At 39.9% G+C, this 24,959-nt stretch overlaps 2 protein-coding genes across 10 annotated transcripts in view; one reads left to right on the top strand and one right to left on the bottom strand.

Moving 5' to 3' along the window:
• LOC134212432 (6-phosphofructo-2-kinase/fructose-2,6-bisphosphatase 1-like) overlaps window positions 1-24,959 on the top strand; it is a 319,297-nt gene that overhangs the window by 67,698 nt on the left and 226,640 nt on the right. The gene's annotated exons all lie outside the window — the stretch shown is intronic.
• LOC134212433 (alpha-N-acetylgalactosaminidase) overlaps window positions 1-24,959 on the bottom strand; it is a 208,515-nt gene that overhangs the window by 30,003 nt on the left and 153,553 nt on the right. For all 8 annotated transcript variants that reach the window (XM_062690284.1, XM_062690292.1, XM_062690290.1 and 5 more), the window contains one exon: window positions 5,750-6,046. In XM_062690284.1, the coding sequence (XP_062546268.1) occupies window positions 5,750-6,009 (260 nt within the window). In that variant the 5' untranslated portion in view covers window positions 6,010-6,046. The remainder of the gene's footprint in view (window positions 1-5,749; window positions 6,047-24,959) is intronic.

Raw genomic sequence — 24,959 nt, forward strand, 5'->3', positions numbered from 1 at the left:
TAAGATTTGGGATTTCCGCGAAATTTCTTCTGAAATTTTTTGGAATTTCCATGGCATATTTTTTTTGAATCTTTGCGGGATATTCTTTAAATTTATTTTCAATCTTCACCGGGAATTGGTTTTGTTTTGTTTATCCATGGATAATTTTTCAGCGACGTTAGCGACGTCGATCGTCTAGAACAGGGGATCTCAACCTGGGGTACACGTACCCCTGGGGGTTCCTTTGCTGACACCAGGGGGTACCTCGAACAAAAATGCTTAATGGCGGATTTATTACAATTCCAATGAAAACATACTGAAAAGTTTTTGAGAAGTGTGTAATTTTTTATTCCAAAACTTGGTATTGTACATAATATGCAAGGCGAATGGTATATCAAAGCCTATTGAATCGTGAACACAATAACCACCACAGTGTATGAAAGTTTGTGGGACAAAAGATTGAAAGGATAGAACCTCGAAGTCTTTGAAGCCTCATTTCAAGAGGCTCAGAAACTTTCTTTTAAAACGCTAGGAAGCCTCCTTTCTAGAGGCTTGGAAGCAACCTTTATGTGGCTAGGAAGCCTTCTTTCAAGAGGCTCGGAAACCTCATTTCAAGAGACTCGGAAGCCTCTTTCCAAGAGGCTCGAAGCCTGCTTTCAAGGGGCTAGGATGCCTCATCTCAAGAGATTCAGAAGCGTCCTTCAAAAATGCTTAGAAACCTCGTTTTAAGAGGCTCGGAAGCCTTCTTTAAAGAGGCTTGAATGCATTTTTTCAAAAGATTGGAAATTTCTTTTCAAGATGCTTTAAAGCTTCCTTTCAAGAGTTCCATAAAACCAAAATGTTACTAGGGTCAGAGGCCTCCTTTCAAGATGCTCAGAAGTCTCCTTTCAAAAGGCTTGAAAGGCTCCTTTCTTGAGGCTCGGAAGTAAGCAATAAAAAGGCGCGGAAGTTTCCTTTTAAGACCCTTGGAAACCTTTTTTCAAAAGGCTTGGAAGCTTCCTTTTAAGAGTCTTATAATTCTTCTTTAAAAAGCTTGGAAGCTTGAAAGTCCTCTTTCAAGAGGCTCCTCTCAAAAGGTTAGCCTCCTTTCAATAGACTTAGAAGCTTCATTTTAAGAGGCTTGGAACCCTTTTTATCAAGAGGCTCGGAAGTATTCATTCAAAGAAATGAAAGCATCCGCTCAAGAGGATCAGAAGCGTCCTTTAAAAATGCTGCGAATCCTCGTTTTAACAGGCTTCCGACCCTTCCTTCAAAAGGCTTGAAAGCCTCCTTTCAAGAGGTTCGGAAGCCTCCCTTCAAAAGTCTCGGAAGCATCCATTCAAGAGGCTCGGAAGCCTCCTTCCAAAAGATTGGAAGCCTCCTCTCAAGAGGGTCAGAAGCGTTCTTCAAAAATGCTCAGAAACCTCGTTTTAACAGGCTCGGAAACCACCATTCAAAAGGCATGAAAGCCTCCTTTCAAGAGGCTCAGAAGCGTCAATTCAAGAGGCTCGGAAGTCTACATTCAAGAGGCTCGGAAAGCTACTTTAAGAGGCTTGGAAACCTCCTTTCAAGATTCTCAGCAGCCTCCATTCAAAACACTCGGAAGCCTCCTTTTAAGAGGCTCGGAAGCTTACTTTCAAGAGACTCGGATGCTTCCTTTCAAGAGGCTCGGAAGCATCCTTTAAATAAGGAAAACTTGGAAGCTTCCTTTCAAAGGCTTGGAAGCTTCTTTTGAAGAAGATTTAGGCTTTTTTTTTAAAGAAAGCCTCCTTACAAGAGGCTAAGAAGCCTTCTTTCAAGAAGCTTGAAAACCTCAATTCTAGAGGCTCGGAAGGCTGTTTTCAAAAGCTTGGAAGCTTCTTTTCGAGAGACTCAAAAACCTCCTTTCAAGATGCTCAGTAGCCTCCTTTTAAAAGGGACCCGAAAGCCTCCTTTCAGGAGGCTCGGAAGAGAGGTGCTTCCATTCAATACATTTTGAAGCCTCCTTTCTAGATGCTTGGAAGCATCCATTCAATAGGCTTGGAAGCTTCCTTTCAAGAGGCTTGGAGGCATCCTTTTAAGATGCTCGGAAGTCACCTCTCAAGAGGCTCGGCAGTGTCCATTCAAGAGGTCCGAAAGCTTTTTTCAGAAGGCTTAAAAGTTTCTTTTGAAAAGTCTAGGAAGCCTCCTTTCAAAATGCTTGGAGGCCTCCTTCCAAGAGACTAAGAAGCCTTTTCTCAAGAGGCTAAGAAGCGCCTTTTGAAGGTGCTGAAAAATTTCATTTAACACGGCTCGGAGGCTTCCTCCCTTTTTAAGGAGGCTTGGAAGTCTCCTTTCAAGAGGTTCAGAAGCGTCCTTTCAAAATGCTCAGAAGCCTCGTTTTAAGAGGCTCGGAAGCCTATTTCCAAGAAGCTAGGAAGTCTTCTTTCAAGAGACTCGGTAGTCTCCAAATATTCTCAAAATCTTTGGAAAGTGGCCCAGAATAATAAAAAAATAGTTTTCAGGTCCGTTTTCCATATATCGTAAAGCGAAAAGTTCTTTACTGGACCACTGGGTGTTGTGTAAATGTCCTTTCGGTTGTTTTATGGTAGATATTAGGTGTTTAGTCTGTGGAACGTCTAAACGAAGACGGTGATTCTGTCTTTCTTTTAAAATTATTTGAAATCTCCCAGTTTTTTTACACGGAAAACTCACGAAATTTCATTTATATTTTTTTTTCCAAATTTCTACTTGATTTTTTTGGAATTCCCACTGGAAACTCTTTATAAATTCTACGAGTAACTCTTCGTAAATCCCACGAGAAACATTTTGGACTTCCCGCGAGAAATTCTTTAAAATTAACACGAAAAATCCTCTGAAAATTCCGCGGTAAGCTCTTTGGGATTTTCACGAGAAACGTAAACTGTAAACTACGTCTAAGGGGAAGGCTCGGATAGAGGGCATGAAAATGTCAAAATTGGGGACCGTCATAAAATCATGTAAGATTTCAAGCGTTGATAGCGCCATTATCTTTCGATGGATTTAAAAGATTTGTATATCAATCAATTCGCGAACTTTCCACCAATTTGCTTATTGTTTTTAAACTATTGATTATCAACGCAAACTATTGAAAAATTTTATTCTTTCACGCCCGGTAAAAATGTCAGAACGAATCAATCCCGTTCATGCATTCCCAGCACGGACCGCTCAATTTTCTCTGTGCATAAAAAGAGCCGTGTCTTGCGCGCACCTTCGACGGTGGTTGCTTCAGAAAACTCGTCGTTAGTAGGAACAGCACTCAAGTGAAATCGATTGAAATTTGCTCGCATGCTTTTTGTCATTTCACAGACGCACAATTTTAAAACCCGGTCCTTTGTCAGGACAGGACCATTACTATACAAAGAAGAGGGTTTGATTTGCCGTATTTGATTTGATGCCTGAATTTCCGAAAAGATTTCTCCTTATACTGCTAAAAAAACTACAGACGAAAGCGTGGTAAATATTTTTTTGCAGCAACCACCCCCGAAAGACAGCTCTGATGATGCTAGGACCGCCTACGATGCCATAATCGTCATTTTCAATTCGAAGAGAATTCGTCTCAAATTTCTTTCAAAATGGGGGTCATAATATACGCGTCTTGATGCGCCGGCTCTCCGTGGAATCTCTTGTTTTCTTGTATTCAATATAGTGAGCTCATTAGTCCCGCCCATTTGTTAATCATTGTGGGTGCAAATTTTATGTGCACCCATTACGAATAACGAAGGGGCGGAACTAATGAGCTTTCTTCATTAGCAACAATATAACAGCTTTCCCGCGCACGCGAACTATTATGTACGAGATTTTGCTGAGAGCGGTCTAACGCGGTGCAGCATCGCAACCATCAATCAGCGCGCGCTAGCCAGTCAGTTCGAGATTTTTTCGGAGAACGGTCCCAGCATCGACATCAGTGGTGTTCTCTCGCGTAATTGTCGGTTTGCTGTAAATAATCGTACGGCCGTCGTCAGCAAAATCATCTAGATTTCGAAATTCATCCAACATTGATGGCCATCGTCCATTGCTGCAGAAATCTCATAGTCGGTGGGGCAGTATTAAAGCGGAATTTTCTCGCATACTTATAGTGGCTGCAAAGGCGCACTCAATCGGTCCTTTTTCAGGACCATCATTTTAGAAAGCAGAAGGTTTTGATTGCCGTTTTGGAAATTGTTGCACAAGTGAAATTTTCTCGCAAAATTCTATTTTTGGAAAACTAACTTTTTTGTCCATCATTTCTCCATTATGACCCATAGTGCAACAAAGTACATATATTATTTGCTACAACATTTCAAAAAAATAAAAAATATTGAAAAATTCATTTTAAGAAAATCGATTTTGAAATTTTGTTTTGAATGATTGAAAAATTTTTTTTCGCAGTGTATATTTTTTTCACATAGTCCCAATGAATACCTAAAACATTGCCGAAGACACCAAAAGATGGGACAAGCCGTTTTCAAGCTATGTATTTTTTAAAGTAGTCAAGGATTGTTTGCTTAGGCCCTTGTCAAAAGTTAGGCTAGGGTCAAAATGACAAACCAATTTTGCAAATTATGTTTTTTGACCATAAAAGACGTATATGCAAAATTAAAAAATAAAATAAAAAAATACAAAAATAAATCGACTTTTGATTTCACAGAGAATTGCTTTGCTGCAGAAAATTATTCACAAAGATGGCGTCTGTAGCAAATAAGCGGACAATCATTGAATGACTTTGTGCAAGCGCATTTTTTTCTCTCATTTTTCACTCGCTAAGATTTAAAAAAAAAATCTATAGAATCAAACGGGTTTCGCATTCCCATGAAAGTTTTGTTTTTACATTTCCACGATATTCTTCCAGACCGTTGCTTTTGCGCATCATCTTCTCGTTTGTTAGTCACTGAAAAGCCACCTAAATTTTAGATTGAAGAATTTGAATTGGTTATCATTTATTGTTGTTCAGGACAACCTGCTAGCATGAACGTGGAGACAAATGAGTGTTCCCTCTACTCCACGGCTCTTTTCACATTTCTATGATTTTTTAAAAATATTTTCATGATTAGAAATATGAAAAATCCGACAAGCTGTTCTAATTTATTGCAACAGGTGGTCCAGAACGCATTGATTTGAAAATCAAACCAAATGCTTGACCCTGATTCTCCTGATTGCCACGTATCAATCAATATCAATCGACATTCTGCTTGTTCAATTATAATGTTTCTCTGTCTTTGATTGTCCCTATCAATCATCGAAACAGAATGGGTATTGATGGTTCGCCATGTTTTGAAATGTGTCACTCGCAGTTCGGAAAATAAAACACAAATCAGGCGCCATCATCCGCGTGACTGACCATGCACCGTTGCCTCCGAGGTGGATCAGTCACGTGCCATCGCATACGATTTTATTCACTCCCGCATCGTCGCACACCGTTTGCACACCGAGGTGAGAAATATTGCACAGGGCGGAGTAAAAAAGTCACATACAATTTATGTTTACATTTATTATCGCACAGTAAGATCAGTTTTCACTGGGTTCATATTCTGTCACCGCAAGCGATTAACCCATTAATTGCTGTATTGTTAGAGAGACGTTTTTCGTTTTATTTCCTGGCGCATGAAGTACTTTAAATTTTGTTTTATTAGAAGTATGATAATAATCTATATTTCTTTCTATAATTCGGAACATTTGAGTTCATATCTGACTCAATGTTTTGAAATATATCTATACGGTATTGTTATTACTTATAGCTCCTAACCGGAGCAAAATGGGTTAATTTTATCAAGCTCATAATTTGAATAAATTTCCCACACCATTTAACACTCACCTGATGCAATTTTCCGGGTCGCCTTCGCAGTCGGTGTTACAGCGGAACCGCTCCCAGGACAGCCAACCCATTGGTGGCGTCCGTGCCAGGCCATTCTCGAGGCTGGAAATTTCCGCTGGCAGGAGAAACACGGCTAGCACTAGCGACACTATCACAGTCTGGGTAACGCAAATCGTTTGCAGGGCAGAACTGACGGAACTGTGGCTGTTTCTCGAGGGGGACGGTTTCGTCCCACCTTTCGATTGCCGTTTCAGTATCATCTTACTGCAGGAGGGTTGTGGGTGCAATGGGGAGTGCCTGTTGATGGAATGAAGAATAAGAAAGGACTGGTCAGTAAACGGTTGTTGGGTGTTATGTGATGAATACGTGATCTACAAGCCCACAAGAGAATATAGACCAATGCAGAAAAAGCGTAACCTTTTTCTTGTTTTACAGACCCTGATAAATTTGTAAATGCTACATTTGCTCACGTAGCAGTGCATGTCCAGTCTACAATCGTAATCCTAATAAACCTAGCATCTTTATTGTGATGCTTTTTACATTTCTGACAATTCGCAGTGAAATTTTTAACCTCTTTACGAGCTGCACGGTCTGTCGCGTGCCTAAACAACTACGACGCGGAATAGGGCGCATGTGTCACCAGAGGTTTTCAACCTTTCATTTTATTTAATACTTTACTTTGATAGTAGTATTGGAAATATAAAAAAAAGTTAATACAGCTGTTTGACAATAGTATTCATATATCCTTTTTTTTGCAAACGAGTAGGAGAAAATTGCTCATTAACACATGTCATGAACAGTAGAAGGCAACTCAATAAAATATTGATCGAATCTTTTTGATTTGCACTCATGGGAGTCTTGACAAGCAACTTTGAAGAGGTACTGAGGTTTCCACACGTAATTAGATACTACTCAATGAAAAAATGAAATGATCAGTTGAAGCTAAGAGAGTCTTTTAAGTCCATTGAACCATTGAAGTATCAACCCATTTTGCACAGCTTTGAGATAGGATTTTGGGAGCTGGACGTAGAAGTGTTGACCATTGCTATACACATTTTTGATGTTGTTTTAAATTAGTCAGCTGTTATGAAACAAAATGGTTAAATATATTCAGAAGAGAGGTAATTAATAACCCAAAAAGGTAGGAAGTTCCTTAAAAAGCAACCCGAAGGCTTTATTTGGGAAATTCATGTAATTATTTAAATTAAATATGTGTCAAATATATTGTCATAAAAGTCATTGTTAGTTGTAAGTTTGTTGATCATCTTAGCCCTGATGTGCCCAGTAGAAACGCTGAGGAACTCTTCCATTAGATATGCCGCGATCATGATTACATGCTAGAAAATCGCTATTGCTACACCCGTTTTCGCCAGTTATCCAACTGACCATCTTCTATCGGATGGAAAGCCTTTTACCTCCCGCCGCCGGAACGTGACCAGTCAAAACATCTACTCGACCGCCTTTAGTTATCTCCCGACACGGTCAGTAGCTTAATCCAACGGCGTGTTGCGACGTTAGACAATTGGGCACATTCAACTCTACTTTTTGACAGCTTTGTCCAAGGCTTTGTCATTATGTTTCCGCCCGGGCGGTTGCCGGCTGTGAGCCGCCGTTATGCAACTGTTCATGCAAAGTCACCGTTTGTCAGTCTCGCATGTCGTCGGCAGATTGAGCTATTCAAATCTGGCTTGTCGGCCTCTTTTAGATTCGGCTATCAAAACACAAATTGAATCACTAACAACGGTGACGAATTATCACATGCTTTATTGGGCAATAGAGGAGGTCCCCAGCTCTTCAATGATATTGCAACTTTGTTTTTCAGCGGCCGGACAAACGCAGGACAGGATGATATGCAAACTATGACTTGTGTCCGAATAATAGTCCAATAAATATTACCATAAGCATACAGTTTTGTGTACGCGGGTGTACTCCAACTAGCCCACCTATCCCGAACTGGTGCCAATTTGAATACAATGAGCAATAGTGAATTCAATTCATTCACAAGTAGTGGTCAAGTGTAGGGTGACGGGAGTAGGGCTTCCAAGTTTTCCCAGCACCTATTTCAAGTGCCAACCCACTTGTACTCCGCTAAGCCGTTATGGTTCATATAAATCTTAACTTTACGCGTTTGTGTCAATTAAGAAAAAGGGCGCCATCAATCCGTTCCGTGCTCGCTCAACCGGTGATGCATCTTAGCAACTGGTATCAGCAGGTACCTACTTGTGGTTACGCGGTTGGATGGGTATGGGATCGGCAGCCGATTTACTATGCTTGGTTTTATGAGCTGTCAAAGGCTTTGGTTTTATTGCCGACAGCGGTGGAAGCGCTTGACGCGCATTGATCATTTGTTTGTTTTTTCTACATATCTATATATATAAAAATCAATCTATGTATGTATGTTCGCTAACTACTTCTGAACCACTTGGCCGAATTCAACCAAATTTGGTACACACGTTCTCTATCCTCAGGGGAAGTTGACAAAGGGGGTGGGAGGGTCATTTAGAAAAGGGGGAGGGGTTTTGTTTAGAAAACGAACAATTATGTGTAACTTGCATCTCCTAGGACCGATTTCAATCAAATTTTGTACACATATTCAATATAAGGAGACAACCATATGAGAGTGTAATCTTTGAAAGGGGGGAGGGGTCTGGAGGAGGGGTATGGTTCAGAAAACGGGTAATTCAGAGTAAATTCTGAACCCCTGCACCGATTTCAACCAAATTTGATACAAACATTCTCTACCCTAAACAAAAGATAACAAAGCGGGTGGGGCGGTCATTGTAAAAAAAGGAGGGTATGGGGAGGGGTTGTCTTTATAAAACGAGCAATTCAGTGTAACTCCCAACCCCAGTACCCATATCAACCAAATTTTGTACACATATTCACTAAGAGTAGTCGATCATATGGAAGTGTAATTTGGGAAAGAGGGAGGGGCTGGGGAGGGGGTATTGTTCAGCCAGCAAGCACTTCAGTGTGTCTGGTGAACCCCTGGACCGATTTCATCCAAATCGGGTACACACATTCACTATCCTCAGGCGAAAATAACACAGGGTGGTATGATCATTGGGAAAAAGGGAGGGTAAGGGGAAGGGTTGTATTTAGAAAAGAGCAATTCAGTGTAACACCTAACTCCCAGGACCGATTTCAACCAAAATTGGTGTACACATTTTCTATCCCAAGGAGAAGATAACAAAGGAGGTGGGAGGGTCATTGGGGAAAAAGGGAAGTTATGGGGGAAGGGGTTGTCTTTAAAAAAAATGAGCAATTCAGTGTAACTCCCAGGATAAATTACAACCAGATTTGGTACACTTATTCTCTATTTTTGGAAGATGTTTATTGAAAAGGTAGAAGGGCCAAACAAATCTATCTATATATATAAAAATCAATCTATGTATGTATGTTCGCTAACTACTTCTGAACCACTTGGCCGAATTCAACCAAATTTGGTACACACGTTCTCTATCCTCAGGGGAAGTTGACAAAGGGGGTGGGAGGGTCATTTAGAAAAGGGGGAGGGGTTTTGTTTAGAAAACGAACAATTATGTGTAACTTGCATCTCCTAGGACCGATTTCAATCAAATTTTGTACACATCTATCTATCTATATATATAAAAATCAATCTATGTATGTATGTTCGCTAACTACTTCTGAACCACTTGGCCGAATTCAACCAAATTTGGTACACACGTTCTCTATCCTCAGGGGAAGTTGACAAAGGGGGTGGGAGGGTCATTTAGAAAAGGGGGAGGGGTTTTGTTTAGAAAACGAACAATTATGTGTAACTTGCATCTCCTAGGACCGATTTCAATCAAATTTTGTACACATATTCAATATAAGGAGACAACCATATGAGAGTGTAATCTTTGAAAGGGGGGAGGGGTCTGGAGGGAGGGGTATGGTTCAGAAAACGGGTAATTCAGAGTAAATTCTGAACCCCTGCACCGATTTCAACCAAATTTGATACAAACATTCTCTACCCTAAACAAAAAGAGAACAAGGCGGGTGGGGGGGTCACTGTAAAAAAGGGTAGGGAGGGGGGGAGGGGTTGTCTTTATAAAACGAGCAATTCAGTGTAACTCCCAACCCCCAGTACCCATATCAACCAAATTTTGTACACATATTCACTAAGAGTAGTCGATCATATGGAAGTGTAATTTGGGAAAGAGGGGAGGGGGCTGGGGGGGGTATTGTTCAGAAAACAAGCAATTCAGTGTATCTTTTGAACCCCTGGACCGATTTCATCCAAATTTGGTACACACATTCTCTATCCTAAGGAGAAAATAACAAAGGGTGGTATGATCATTGGGAAAAAGGGAGGGTAAGGGGAAGGGTTGTATTTAGAAAAGAGCAATTCAGTGTAACACCTAACTCCCAGGACCGATTTCAACCAAAATTGGTGTACACATTTTCTATCCCAAGGAGAAGATAACAAAGGAGGTGGGAGGGTCATTGGGGAAAAAGGGAAGTTATGGGGGAAGGGGTTGTCTTTAAAAAAAATGAGCAATTCAGTGTAACTCCCAGGATAAATTACAACCAGATTTGGTACACTTATTCTCTATTTTTGGAAGATGTTTATTGAAAAGGTAGAAGGGCCAAACAAATCTATATATATAAAACTTAATGTTTGTGTGTATGTTCCAGCATAACTTCTGAACCCATTGACCGATTTCAACCAAATTTGAAACACACATTCTTTATCTTAAGGAGACGACGATAGGGGGTTAGGGATGCTATTTGAAAAAAGGGGAGGGTGTGGGGGGAGGGGTATCGCTAAGTTATTGATCAACTCAGTGTACCTTTTGAACCCCTTGGCCGATTTCTACCAAATTTGGAACACACATTCTTTATCTTTAGGAGATGACGATAGGGGGGTTAGGGATGCTCTTTGGAAAAGAGGGAGGGTGTGGGGGGAGGGGTATTGCTAAGTTATTGATCAAGTCAGTGTACCTTTTGATCCCCTTGGCCGATTTCTACCAAATTTGCAACACACATTCTTTATCTTTAGGAGATGACGATAGGGTGGTTTGGGATGTTTTATGGGAAAAGGGGGTGTGGGCGGAGGGGTATCGCTAAGTTATTGATCAACTCAGTGTACCTTTTGAACCCCTCGGCCGATTTCTACCAAATTTGGAACACACATTCTCTATCTTTAGGAGATGACGATAGGGGGGTTAGGGATGCTCTTTGGAAAAGAGAGAGGGTGTGGGGGGAGGGGTATCGCTAAGTTATTGATCAAGTCAGTGTACCTTTTGAAACCCTTCGCCGATTTCTACCAAATTTGGAACACACATTTTTTATTTTTAGGAGATGACGATAGGGGGGTTAGAGATGCTTTTTGGAAAAATGGGGAGGGTGTGGGTGGAGTGGTATCGCTAAGTTATTGATCAACTCAGTGTACCTTTTGAACCCCTCGGCCGATTTCTACCAAATTTGGAACACACATTCTCTATCTTTAGGAGATGACGATAGGGGAGTTGGAGATGCTTTATGGAAAAAGGGGGAGGGGTATCGCTAAGTTATTGATCAACTCAGTGTACCTTTTGAACCCCTTGGCCGATATCTACCAAATTTGTATCAAATATTGCATGTCCTAAGGAAACAACTTTAGTGCATGAGGGTAGGTCATTTTAAAAGGGGGATGGTGTGAGAAAGGGGTATTGTTTAGTTATCGATCAATTCAGCATAACTTTTGAACCCATTTACCGATGTCCACCAAATTTGGAACCCATATTCTCTGTTTAAGGAAGACTATATCAGACTGGATAGGAGTGTCATAGCTGAATGAGAGAGAGGGTATATTTATTAAACGAACAGTTTAGTATACCTTTTAACCGCATGGGTCAATTCTAACCAAATTTGTAAACACGTATTCTCTGCCCAAAACTATTATAGAGAGGCTGGGAGAAACTTTTGGAATGCGGGAGGTTATTGAAGTTGGATATTGTTTGGAAAACGACTTAATTTAAAATCCCTCCTATTTAGTTCATTCGAGGTTCTTTCACATTGTACAATGCTCCAAAAACAAATTTCCCGAATTTCTCAAAAATAGCAAATCCTCGAACATAACATTTTCCCGGTAATAACATTTCCCCAAAAATGACTTCAACGAAAATGATATTTCCCAAAAATGATTCTTACCGATACACATATTCCAGAATATGGAATTTCCCTGAAAATGACATATCCCTGAATGAAGCAGGCCATTAACATAACACTATTTGGCTTAAGGTCATTCGACATGAAGGGCATTTGGAATAATTATGAACAGCATCAGAAAAATCTTTCATAGAAAGCATGCATTTGCTGGGTATATAGCAATGATAATTGTTACCCTTCATCGGAATCATGGCTTGCCCAGTGAAAAGCAATGATTAATGTGTTTCCTTCTGAATGGTGGATGTGATTCCTTATTAAAAAGTAGGCATTTGCCCGGAATAAGGCAATGGTGAGTGTGATCCCTTCTTTAAAAATGGGCGTTCGCCCGGGATAAATCATCGGTGAATGTTTTTCCTTCTTTAGCAATTGACGTTTGCCCGGAATAAGCCTATTCAAGCCAACGATCCCTTTTTCAAGATCAGTCAATGTTTCCAAAAGCCTTCTTTTAATCAAATGATGAAGTATCAATAAGTTAATACAATTACTCTGTTCGCCAATTGGTTTTATCTTTTTCTGGTTGTGAAAAAAGTGAAAACCAAACTGGCAATTCCGAGCAAGGCCGGGTACATAAAGCTAGTCAAATTATAAAATGGGAATTTTATGCTGTATCTATGTAAACACAAATTTTACGTCTATCGTGGTAGACGGCGTACGTGGGATTGCCATAGCCAAGAGCGTCCTTGGAGCGTCGAAATTAAAAATTACTTTACGAGAGATAGAAGAGTCATTAATTACTGAGCCAATTAGTATCGAGCCGGTTATATGAAGTTGAAAACCCCTGCATAATCCACCTAGTGGTAATAGTGTTATTTTCGTATCATATAAAAAATATTTTGTCAAACTTTTGATCCCATAGTTCGATCTGTCCCCTTTTTCAATTGGAAACAATGCAAAAATCTTTTATGCTGCAGAAGCCACTCCGGTCTTAGTTTGAATTAATAGTAATTATGGCAAATCCTTCTTCGTTCTTTCACAATCATCAGACAATTGAATAACACGTGCTCTTGAGACTCTTCCACGTAAATACACGTCGGGCGAAAGGGCAACGACGCATGGCCATACCGGTACAGATATTGATGGAAACAGCCGTGTCCAGACAGGAACTGTGTGATGTGATATATGCTCCCTGTTCAAGTGTTCACTCACCTCGACACATTAGGATTTCTGGTTGGGATAATTTAAATATGACTACCGTCAACTGGGGGGAAGATGATCATTGAGGTGAAGATGATCATTTGATGTGTCCGTCAAAAGTGCCAATTTTTTTTTATGAAACGGTAGTCAACAATATTCTCCGTTCAAGTAATGTTACCGCTAGGTAGAAATTCGAGTTTTTCTATTATAATCATGAAAATGTATTTTGTGGAAGAAAGAGAGAGATAGTCATTAATAACGCTATTTTCGTTTCAAATATTGACTTCTTAGACTTCTTTACGTAGTAAATTCAACATGCATACAGATAACCTAGTGTATTTTGACTACTAGGTCATAATGGTTTTAGTAGAGCTGTCTTGATCAACTTCACCCCAAAGCAGATTATTCAAAAATGTGTGATAATTTAATTTATTTTAATAAATGCGAACGCATTTCAGAAAACTAAAGTTGTTGATTACTGCAACGTATAGCAGTACATGTTTTGGAAATATTTGTTTCGATTTCAAATGTAAACACACATTGTTATTGCATGTTTTGTCTTAAAAATGATCATCTTCCCCCCAGTTGACGGTACCACTATTTTTTTTAGATTTCTTGGAGTGTCGCAATGTTTCAACTGCGGAAATCGTCTCCACCATCCCGTAAAAAAAATTCACTTACTTTGGGCACTTTATGACTGTGGACTCAGAAGTGATGACCAAATACTATCATTTACACAAATTTCGGTAAATGTCTCACTAATATTTTGGTACTTTTTTAAACAAATTGCATGCAGTAAGTTGCATTCGACGGGAGAATCAACTCAATTGTTTATTATCAAAAATAGGCTCGATTGGAGTATGGGCTCAGAATTGATGACCAAAATACCGTTTTTTACACAAAAACTTCGTAAAAAATCTTACCCTTTTTTTACATTTATCTTTGAGCGAACTACTCGCAACAAGCTGCGTATCATCATATTCTATTGTTTCCTATTGAAGTTCCTCAGAAGTTATGGTCAGAGTACGATGTGTTTTGCCTTTCTCGTATACTAAGCATACGTAAAGGCTACATGCTCGCTCCAAAAAACAAACTTTTTATAGAAAGTCCGAAGACCCATAATGTTAAATACCAATCGCCTCAGCTCGACGAACTGAGGTGATGTGTGTATGTATGTGCGCAAAAAAGTTCACTCATTTTTCGGGGACTTGACCTTAACTGATTTGCTCTCAACAAGTTGCATTTGAAGGAGAATTCCGTTCCGTTGTTTCCTATTGAAAATCGGCCCGATCGCTCTATGGACTTAAAAATTTTGGCTTCAACGAACGACTCACCTAAACCGATTTGCTTGTGACAAGTTGCATTCGACGGGGAATCTTATCCCGTTGATTTTTATATAAAATCGGCCTGATTGTACAATTCTCTCATTTTTCGGACACTTAGCTAACTGATTTGGGGGCTGTACACATATTACGTAAGCACTTATGGGGGAAGGGGGGGGGTTCGTCATTTTCTTGCGCACCATATAAATAAAACATCATTTGTATGGAAAAAATCTTACATGGGGTCGAAAAACCCAGAAAAAAAGCCTACGTAATATGTGTACGACCCCTTGCTTGCGGCAAATTGATTTCGACGTCTTATTGTTTCCCATTAAAAAAGGCCCAGTCGTACTATAGGCTTGATTTTTTACCTTTCCCGCACACTAAATGTACTAAAAGGCTATAATTCAGAAAGCCCTATTGGATCCGACCGTTCGAAATAGTCACTCCTTGAACGGTCGTTGAAATCGCCGTTTTCACCTTCACACCCGTCTTCATAGTAAAATCTGTCAAAACTGACAAGTCTGCCACGTGTTTTTTGCTGTTTCCCTCGGACTTCTCTTTCTTTTTCCGATGTTTCGACATCTGTTTTGATAGACAAGGAGCAAAAAACAAGGTAATCTACCAAACATTTATTGAGTTTGGCAAACCTTGCTGGAAAAGGAAATGATTGAAATAGGCAAGTGAACCGACCTTCGAATCCATTGGTCAAGTAAATCCACAATATTTTGATTTTTCCAATAGTTATTATTTGTAACTCTTGCTGAATTTTAATTCTGTAGACATGCCTAAAACGTTAAAGTATTATTGTAGCAGTGACAATTTCGATTCATTTTGGTTATTGAGGTTGTTAACATTAACTTTTCAACTTTAACGTCAGCGCCAACGTAAACGAAGAGGGCGTTGAATCAACGTCAACGCTAAAGTTGATCGATCATTTTAACCCAGGAGTGAAAAATCTTCTATTTTTATCTCTTTTTGCTAAAACATTTTTGGTTTTTTAAAAGGTGAGCATGGAAATAATGATACTTATATTCTGTTCAGATTACAAGCTTTATAACAGATATAATATAAAACAAAAATATTATACGTGAACTTTGACATCAAGATACTGCTTATCAATTGATAAAGCACCATTTCTGACTTCTCTCAAAACAGAGTGCATATGGACTTTTGATTGATTATTTGTGGAAATAAATATGCTTAACCCTTATGCGGCCAACAAAAAAAAATACACGTGGATGGCCGACAGGGTACCCGCGTTCCTATAAATTGATATTCTCATAACTTCAACAATGTTCAACCGATTTAAATAATTTTGACAGTTTTGGAAACAGAAACTCATATACTATTCGCCAACTGTCGAGGTCTACATGTCCATGGTTATACAAGAAATCTTTGAAGTAAGGCTTAAAAGTCTACACGCGTAACCAAACAACAATTCAACCAGTTTCAAATATGCTACAAGCTCTTTGCGCTTCTTAGAATTGAAGGTGTTCACAGTATTTGCTTCGGGCAATGCAAAAAATCCCTGAAGTGAGGTCTTAGTCATCTGAAAAATCTCTGGAGTAAAGCCTAAGGATCTACTCGTGTAACCAAAGGCCTATTATCCAAATTCAAATACAGTACATGCTCTTTGTGATACTTAGCATAGAATGCGTTCACAGTATATGTTCCGAGTCATCCAAGAAATCTCTGGAGAAAGGCCTTAGGGTCTACACTCGTAACCATGGATCTATGGACTTGTCTCAAAAGTGGTACATGCTCTTTGTGCTCCTTGAAATCAAATGTGTTATGGCTTTGTGCTGTGAAAAAACGAAAGCATTTGATCATTGTTATGAAAAGTTGTTAAAATTTTGCGTGGCCAATAAAAAAAATCTTTAGGAAGGTTAAAACATACAAACCGCCCTGCAGAATAAATAAGGTTGTCATTCCTAAAAATAATTCACCACATAAAGGTCATTTGTCTAGGAGATCTATACTAAAAAATACGTTAGATCAAAATTACTTGCTTTCTCGATAAAACAGGGGGTGATCAAGTCTCCCCACCTTCCCCTACTTCTTAAGACGTAATTTTAGAGGATGATCTCTAATGGTTTGGCTTGGATTTTGTGCTACTGGAAAGCTTAATTTGGCATTCAGATCTTGTAAGATGACCTCGATAGATTATATTGAGGTTCTTTACAGAATTATTCCGTTTAAAGCTTAGTACCGGCAAAAAAATCGTGTTTAAACAAGATAATGTCAGCATTCACAAATGTGTCGAAATGTCATTTTCGAAGAAATCCTTTCAAGGATATGATACTTGCGGAAAATGTTAATTTAGGAAAAATGTTATTTCCGGGAAAATGTTTATTTTTTTTGTGATTTTTTTAACCAAAAGGATTGGTTTCCGGGTAATTTTACAAATTACTAAACTAAAGAATGGGGAATTTAAAGTTACGTTTACGTTACGTTTTTCACGCCTGACCTACTGATGCTTACCCTTACGCACCTTACTCCTCCTTTACACCTCCTGTTTCCATTCAACTTCATTTATAATCGCATGCTAAGTATAAAGGATATATGTCCTAATTTTTAAGGATATTGGTTGAGGGGCTCAAAAACTACAAAAGATAGTTAACTAAACAATACACCCCGTTCTTTCCTTTTCCTAATAAATCTCTCAACCCCTTTGTTATCTTCCCTTGGGGATAGAGAAAGTGTGTTCCAAATCTGGTTGAAATCTGACCTGGGGGTTAACAATTATCCTGATTATTCGTACTTTAATGAGTTCCTCACCCCCACCCCGTCCCCCTTATTACAATGACCTTCCTACCACCTTTGTTATCTTCTCTTTAGGATAGAGAATATGTGTACCAAATTTGGTTGCAATCGGTTCAGGGGGTTCAGAAGTTACACTGAATTTTTTGAACAATATCCCTCCCTCCAGAACACTCCCCTATTTTCCAAATCAGCCTCCCATATGATTGGCTCCTTATATTGAATATGTGTACAAATATTGGTTGAAATCGGTCATGGGGGTTGGGAGTAACACTGAATTGCTCATTTTCCAAAGACAACCCCTCCCCCCATACCCTCCCTCCTTTCCAAATGACCATCCACCCTCCTTTGTTATCTTCTCATTAGGAAAGAGGATGTGTGTACCAAATTTGGTTGAAATCGGTCCAGGGGTTCAGAAGTTACACCAAATTGCCCGTTTTCTGAAGAATACCCCTCCCACCAGACCCCTTACTCTCGCATATGATCGTCTCTTCATAGTGAATATGTGTACAAAATTTGGTTGAAATCGGTCTTGGGAGTTGAAAGTTACACTGAATTGTTCGTTTTCTAAACAAAACCCCTCCCACCTCCCCTCCCCCTTTTCCAAATCACCATCCCACCCCCTTTGTTAACTTCCCCTGAGGATAGAGAATGTGTGTACCAAATTTGGTTGAAATCGGCCGAGTGGTTCAGAAGTAGTTAGCGAACATACATACATAGATTGGTTTTTATATATATACTAGCTTTATGTACCCGGCCTTGCTCGGAATTGCCAGTTTGATTCGCAGTTTTTTTTTCACAATCGGAAAATGAATAAACCAATTGGTCAACAGGATAATTGCGTTTTCTTATCGATACTTCATCATTTGATCAGAAGAAGGCAGATTTCATTTGAAAACATTGACTGATTTTGAAGAAGGGAGCAAACCCATAATCGCCATATTCCGGGCAAACGTTTATTTCTAAAGAAGGAAAAACATCCACCGATGCCTTATTCCGGGCAAACGTCTATTTTTAAAGAAGGGATCACATTCACCATCCAGAAGGAAACACATTAATCATTGCTTGTCACTGGGCAACCATAATTTCGATAAATGGTTAAATTGATCGATAACTAAACAATACAATAATGGGTTCAGAAGTTAGGCTGGAGCATACACACAAACATACAAACATTGAGTTTTATATATCTCAGGTACTTATTTAAAAAGACGTATGTGATTTTGTAAACAAAGATGCATACGTCGATTTGTCAAATATGATGGCACTCCTACGCAAACCAACACAACGAACATGTAGCCGAAACCTCCCCTACCTGTATGTGGCGATGGTTTGCGTGGGAGTGCTATCAGATTGCAGAAATCAACGTTTAAATTTTTGTTTACAAAATCACATACGTCACATACGTTGAATAAGTATCCGAGATATATAGATAGCTAATAGCTATATGTATTCGGCTTTGCTAGGGACTGAAAAGTAAATTATTCAATTAAAATGTCCAATGCTGTAGCACAAAACCCACAGAGGTAGATCTACCGCTCATAGAATTGTTCCTTTGTATCAATCTATTTTTATATATTTGTTTGGCCCTTCTACCTTTTCAATAAACATCTTCCAAAAATAGAGAATAAGTGTACCAAATCTGGTTGTAATTTATCCTGGGAGTTACACTGAATTGCTCATTTTTTTAAAGACAACCCCTTCCCCATAACTTCCCTTTTTCCCCAATGACCCTCCACCTCCTTTGTTATCTTCTCCTTGGGATAGAAAATGTGTACACCAATTTTGGTTGAAATCGGTCCTGGGAGTTAGGTGTTACACTGAATTGCTCTTTTTCTAAATACAACCCTTCCCCTTACCATCCCTTTTCCCAATGATCATACCACCCTTTGTTATTTTCTCCTTAGGATAGAGAATGTGTGTACCAAATTTGGATGAAATCGGTCCAGGGTTCAAAAGATACACTGAATTGCTTGTTTTCTGAACAATACCCCTCCCCAGCCCCTCCCTCTTTACCAAATTACACTTCCATATGATCGACTACTCTTAGTGAATATGTGTACAAAATTTGGTTGATATCGGAACTGGGGTTGGGAGTTACACTGAATTGCTCGTTTTATAAAGACAACCCCTCCCCATACCCTCCCTTTTTTACAATAACCGCCCCACCCGCTTTGTTACCTTTTGTTTAGGGTAGGGAATGTTTGTATCAAATTTGGTTGAAATCGGGCCAGGGGTTCAGAATTTACTCTGAATTACCGTTTTCTGAACCATACCCTCCCTCCAGACCCTCCCCTTTCAAAGATTACACTCTCATATGGTTTGTCTCCTTATATTGAATATGTGTACAAAATTTGATTGAAATCGGCCCTAGGAGATGCAAGTTACACATAATTGTTCGTTTTCTAAACAAAACCCCTCCCCCTTTTCTAAATGACCCTCCCACCCCCTTTGTCAACTTCCCCTGAGGATAGAGAACGTGTGTACCAAATTTGGTTGAATTCGGCCAAGTGGTTCAGAAGTAGTTAGCGAACATACATACATAGATTGATTTTTATATATATAGACTAGTCGACCCGGCAGACGTTGTCCTGCCGATGCAAAAACTCCATACAAATCCTTATTTTAGTTTTTACGATTAACTCAACCATACTCGTGATTATTGCATGAGGAAATATCATATAAACCCGATAATGAACATATCTACTGTAGAAATGAAGAAAATCCATCCAGCCATTTTCGAGTAATGCGGTTACGAGCACAGACCATTTCATTTTTATTATATAGATATATAAGAAAGATAAAATATAAGAAAAGAAATAAGAATATAAGAATATGATAAGAATAAGAAGAAGAAGATAAGAAGATTAAAGAGATTTTCAGCCCAGGGCTGGCTCACCTCTTGGGAAAATTTAGCTCCTGTTATGGCCAGCCTGTGGTCCGCATCTAAATCCAGTGGAAAACATCTGTGGAATCATTGTTCGACGGATCTACGCTAACAAAAAGCAGTACAACAGCATTACTGAGCTTAAAGTGGCAGTTTCGGAAGTGTGGGAGGATTTCTAAATGGAAATTTTGATGAACTTTGTTGGAAGTATGCCCAAAAGGATTTTCCATGTTATCGAGCGTGCTGAAGGACCAACTGATTAATCCAATGCAGAAAGTATTCAGGAAAAATAATATTTTGGCTTGTATCCATTAAAAAATAAAATTGTGGCTATAGAAAATAGCCACTTAATTTCATGAATTTGAAAAAATAAGGAACATCCTGTTGCAAATTGTCAATTCAGATTTGAATTGTATTCTTAAACAAATCTATTTTAAACGTATTACCAGGAGAAAAAAATGTAAAAGCGGAACGTGCATCTACGCAAAAAAGCCGCACACAAATCAACGAATTTGTACTATGAAGCCTATGAATTGTTGTGCGAGTTGGGAAAGCTGTGATATATTATTTTACTAGCAAACCCAACGAACTTTGTTTCGCCTAAAATTGATTTATTCTGTGCTTAGTTCTAGAGTTATGCAAAAAACCTGTTTCATTTGTATGGGAGCCCCCTTTTCCAAAAGAGGGAGGGGTCTCGAACCATCTTAAGAACCTTCCCCGGCCCAAATAACCTCTGCATACAAATTTTCACGCCGATCGGTTCAGTAGTCTCGGAGTCTATAAGGTTCAGACAGACAGAAATTCATTTTTATGTATATAGATTTAGATTTATATAGACAGGGCTGACAATCGTCATCGTCATAGCACGAAATGCCACAGTAGCGACGAGTTGCATTGTCTTCATTGCTACTCTACACATCGTCAATGACGCGCACGACGTTAGCTTTCGTCGTGTAACCAAATCGTCCTGACGACATCGAAGAACAAAGATTTCATACCGTTATTCTTCAAGCGGCAGCTGCCATGCGAAGATTTTTACTAATTCTTTGTAATAATGAAATTGAAGCAACGTATGAAAGCGTTATGAATGCTATCGATATATTTATGTTACCAAATTTCCTACTATTTGTTTATTTGAGACCCTATTATGATTTTAACCAGTCCGTCTATAATAGCGTGCAATCAATTGTGTGAAGAAGTGACGACGAAAATCGTCATAACTTTTGGCTGCGCGACTATCGTCGTGGTACGCATGCGACGCGAAGGAAACGAATATGTGTTGCGTCGTGCAATGTTACGACGAAGACTAAATTTTCTTCGCTTTCTTCATACAACGAGAATGACTATTGTCAGCCCTGTATATAGATATTAATATATTTTATTTCAATTGATATTAATACAGCTAAAGATTTAGAATAAAGCAACAGGTACGAATCTGACATCCACCCGAGCGCCTACGAAGCCCTATACGAAAAGCGAGCTGATACGTAATTGGAAATTTCTGACCAAATTTATATCCCATCCCTCAACCTCAACTTGTTTCTTTAGTAATAAGTGATCTTCGGGCTTGACCAATTCGCCATTCAAGAAACCTGCTCAAGTTCTGCTTTCTACGTAGCATTAAAACAATTTCCTCCTGTAACTGACAGTCATGTTGAATCGGCTCTATAAATTCACAAAATTCACGGAAACACTGAATAAAGTTCAAACGTTCACCCGATTTCAGAGGATATGAGGTTCCTCCAACTGGAAAGGTGATTTGACAGTACTTTATCCAGTACAGCCCAAGGAATACAACCTCCTCAAAGTCAGGTCACTTTGCCTTCTACAACAGCTCCTGTGAAACTCTCGATGCTTTGCCCTTGCAGCTTATTTCAGATCGATGTGGTTACAGCAACTAATATATGACTAGATTTGGCCATATATGTATGATTAACAAAAACACGTGTACAATATGTGTGCTACTAGAGTATGGAAGAGAAAATGAGATCGATAAAAAAGAATATGGACACCTTTCGAGCCTGGATCCTAAGCCTGCTATCAGATAACGATCATCCAATGCTAAAAAAAAACGCCTAGAAACTCCCGCCCGGGGTACGGAGGCACTTTTAGCTAAACCAACCCCATCTAACTGTACAGACTCCGATTTCCCATCCGGATGGGGCTGGGTAAACTCACGGATCCTTCCAGAAACTCTATTGCCCGGCACCACTACTTCTCCTGGGGGACATGGACGTCTATCCTCCAGCCTGGAGTGGTGGCTATAGAGGCAGCCGTCTTGGTAACCCTCAATGACGGAACTGCCACCTGCCTTTAACGGTCACCCTGCAACCTCTATCAATATCACTACGATAAATAGGCCCACTCTCCTAATGCTGAAGTGGGAAGTGAGCCTCCATTTGTATGGAATACTAGTATCTGCGGACGCCCCCTCCCTATCATCAAACCACAGACAAACAGACATAACACTCGCCAAATTTCCATCGATCAATGATTTACTGGTCGATTCAAATAATCATCAGTTGGCCAATAGACCACTCGTGGTGCGCGCATCGGATTTGCTTGAGTTTGACGTTTGCTCACTACCGCCATCTGGTTCGTGATTTGTCCAACTAACTGAAATCGGCAGATGTCGTTAGTGTTTGAATGACAATGAATTTGATGAGTGAATGTTCAACGTGTTATGTCTGTTTGTCTGTGATCAAACGATCCTTATGGTGCTACGACGACGCCGACTGGGACGAGTATGAGCGCGTTCTACATAACCGGTTTGACAGACAAGCTACCATAGCCCTCCCAGAAGTCTCCCGAGCTACCCTAGAGGCTGCCCTTCAACTCCGTTCAACGTTTATTTGTCGTTCCCTCCGATGGTGCTCCGAAGAGATATAAGGATCCATAATTTAAGTTTCAGTTGAATTACATTATTTAAGGGCCAATGAAGTATTTTTAAAATCCTAAATGTTTGGAAATTGTTCACGCAACTTGAGGATTATTTTTAAATCCTAGTTCCATACGTTCTGGTTTGAATTATTAGAGATAAGAATTTAGAATACTTTTTAAACCTCCACGATTCCTTTTCAAATTCAATTATTTTTTCAGGTACATTTTTGTAGTCCCAAAATGATTAAAACATCTAGAGCTTGTGTATTCTCAGCATTAAATCTTGTGCGAACATTTTCTTTAAAGTATCAGACCCTTTTAGACTTATTGGTAATTCGATTTTTGAAATGATCTTATTTTAAGCATTATTGATCTAATTTGAATAAGTTACGAAGTTTATAGTTCATAATTTGCGTTTTAGCATTAGTCCATTTTATTTAAATTGTTTAACCCAACTAAGTTCCGAAAGAACAATAAAAGCGATCTGAAAAGCTAAAAAATGTCTGTTTTGCGACGATCTGTTTCCATTTTTTATCATAGATTTGTGATGTGTGTCCACTTTCCTATGACTTCAGTAACTTATTATTGGTATTCCACGTCGAGCATCCGAGCGAGACGGTTGTAAGTCCGCGTACGGTCTGCTTCTCTTTTGGTTTTTTTCCTGAAGTACAGGTAGAGGTTTTTTTCCGAAAGTGTTTTGAAGCATAGTGCTTGAGTGGAAGTGGTGCTTAGCTGAAGCAGTTAAGTAGCCATTTCGTTGCTTTTGCAAGACAACGCAAAGTTTTGCAGTTTCTTCGGCGTCCATCGCAGGCGCAGGAATCATCGCCCCACGCCGTCATCATCCATCGTGCGTCTCCACCAACACAGACGCTGCCGTCCTGCCACCATCCATCCACCCAGTTGCAGTGTTGTCTGCGGCAAGAACAACAACAACAGCGTGGTTCGCTTCGACCGCACCAACGCCCCGGCGATTGTCCATCCAGTCAGTGTGTGCTGCCAGAACCGTTAGCCGGCGACACAGCAGTGTGAACGCAAGTATTTAATTGAGCTACCTCTCATTGTTCTCCTCTCTTCTCCATCTTATTGGAATAGTTTTTTTCTTTTTCTTTAACTCGTCTTCCCTCTCATTAATTTGTGTGTATGTGTGTTTTTCTGTCCTTGTGATAAGTGTTTAGTTTTAAAATAGATTGTGCCTCGCTGCAGTGGCGCATTTCGTGTCCGCAATGCGCGAAGGCGAAGTTGGCGGGGGTACTTCGTATTCCATGTCAGATGTTTCGTTGCATTCGGGTGTTCCAAACCAAAATGAAATGGACACCAGCAACGCTAAAATTTCCTCTACGAGCCCCCGTCCCAAGGTCTACCCTCACGACTCTAGTGGGCCGTATGTTGTTTTCTTTCGACCCAAAGGCAAACGTTTGAATATCAGCCAGATCAGCAAAGATCTGGAAAAGCGATTTTCGTCTGTCACGACCATTGACATGGTTGGGTCCAGTAAACTCCGTGTCACGGTCAGTGATCGCAAACAGGCCAACGAGATTGCCACCTGTGAGCTTTTCACTCTCGAATATAAGGTGTATTTACCGTCAGCAGTTTGTGAGATCGCGGGGGTGGTGACGGAGGGAAGTATGACATGCGACGATTTGAAACAAGGTTTCGGTCGTTTCAAGAACGTTTCTTTGCCTCCTGTTGCGATACTGGATTGCAAACAAATGTATTCGGTGTCGCAGGAGGGAGAGAAGCGGATTTATTCCCCGTCCGACTCTTTCTGCGTCACCTTTTCCGGGTCCGCACTGCCTGACTACGTAGTGATTGGCAAACTTCGTCTACCTCTTCGGCTGTATGTACCGAAGGTGATGAACTGTGTTAATTGCAAGCAGCTGGGCCACACCGCTCAGTACTGCTGCAATAAACCTCGCTGTGCATCATGCGGAGAGAAGCATGTGGAGGGGGCGTGCAAGACGGCACCGAAATGTGTCTATTGTAACGAAAGCCCTCCACATGCTCTTGAAGCTTGCCCAACGTACATACAGCAGCGAATCCACCAGAAACGGTCTCTTCAGCAGCGTTC

Source organism: Armigeres subalbatus, chromosome 2, assembly GCF_024139115.2.
Source record: "Armigeres subalbatus isolate Guangzhou_Male chromosome 2, GZ_Asu_2, whole genome shotgun sequence".
In the NCBI taxonomy this organism is placed as follows: domain Eukaryota; kingdom Metazoa; phylum Arthropoda; class Insecta; order Diptera; family Culicidae; genus Armigeres; species Armigeres subalbatus.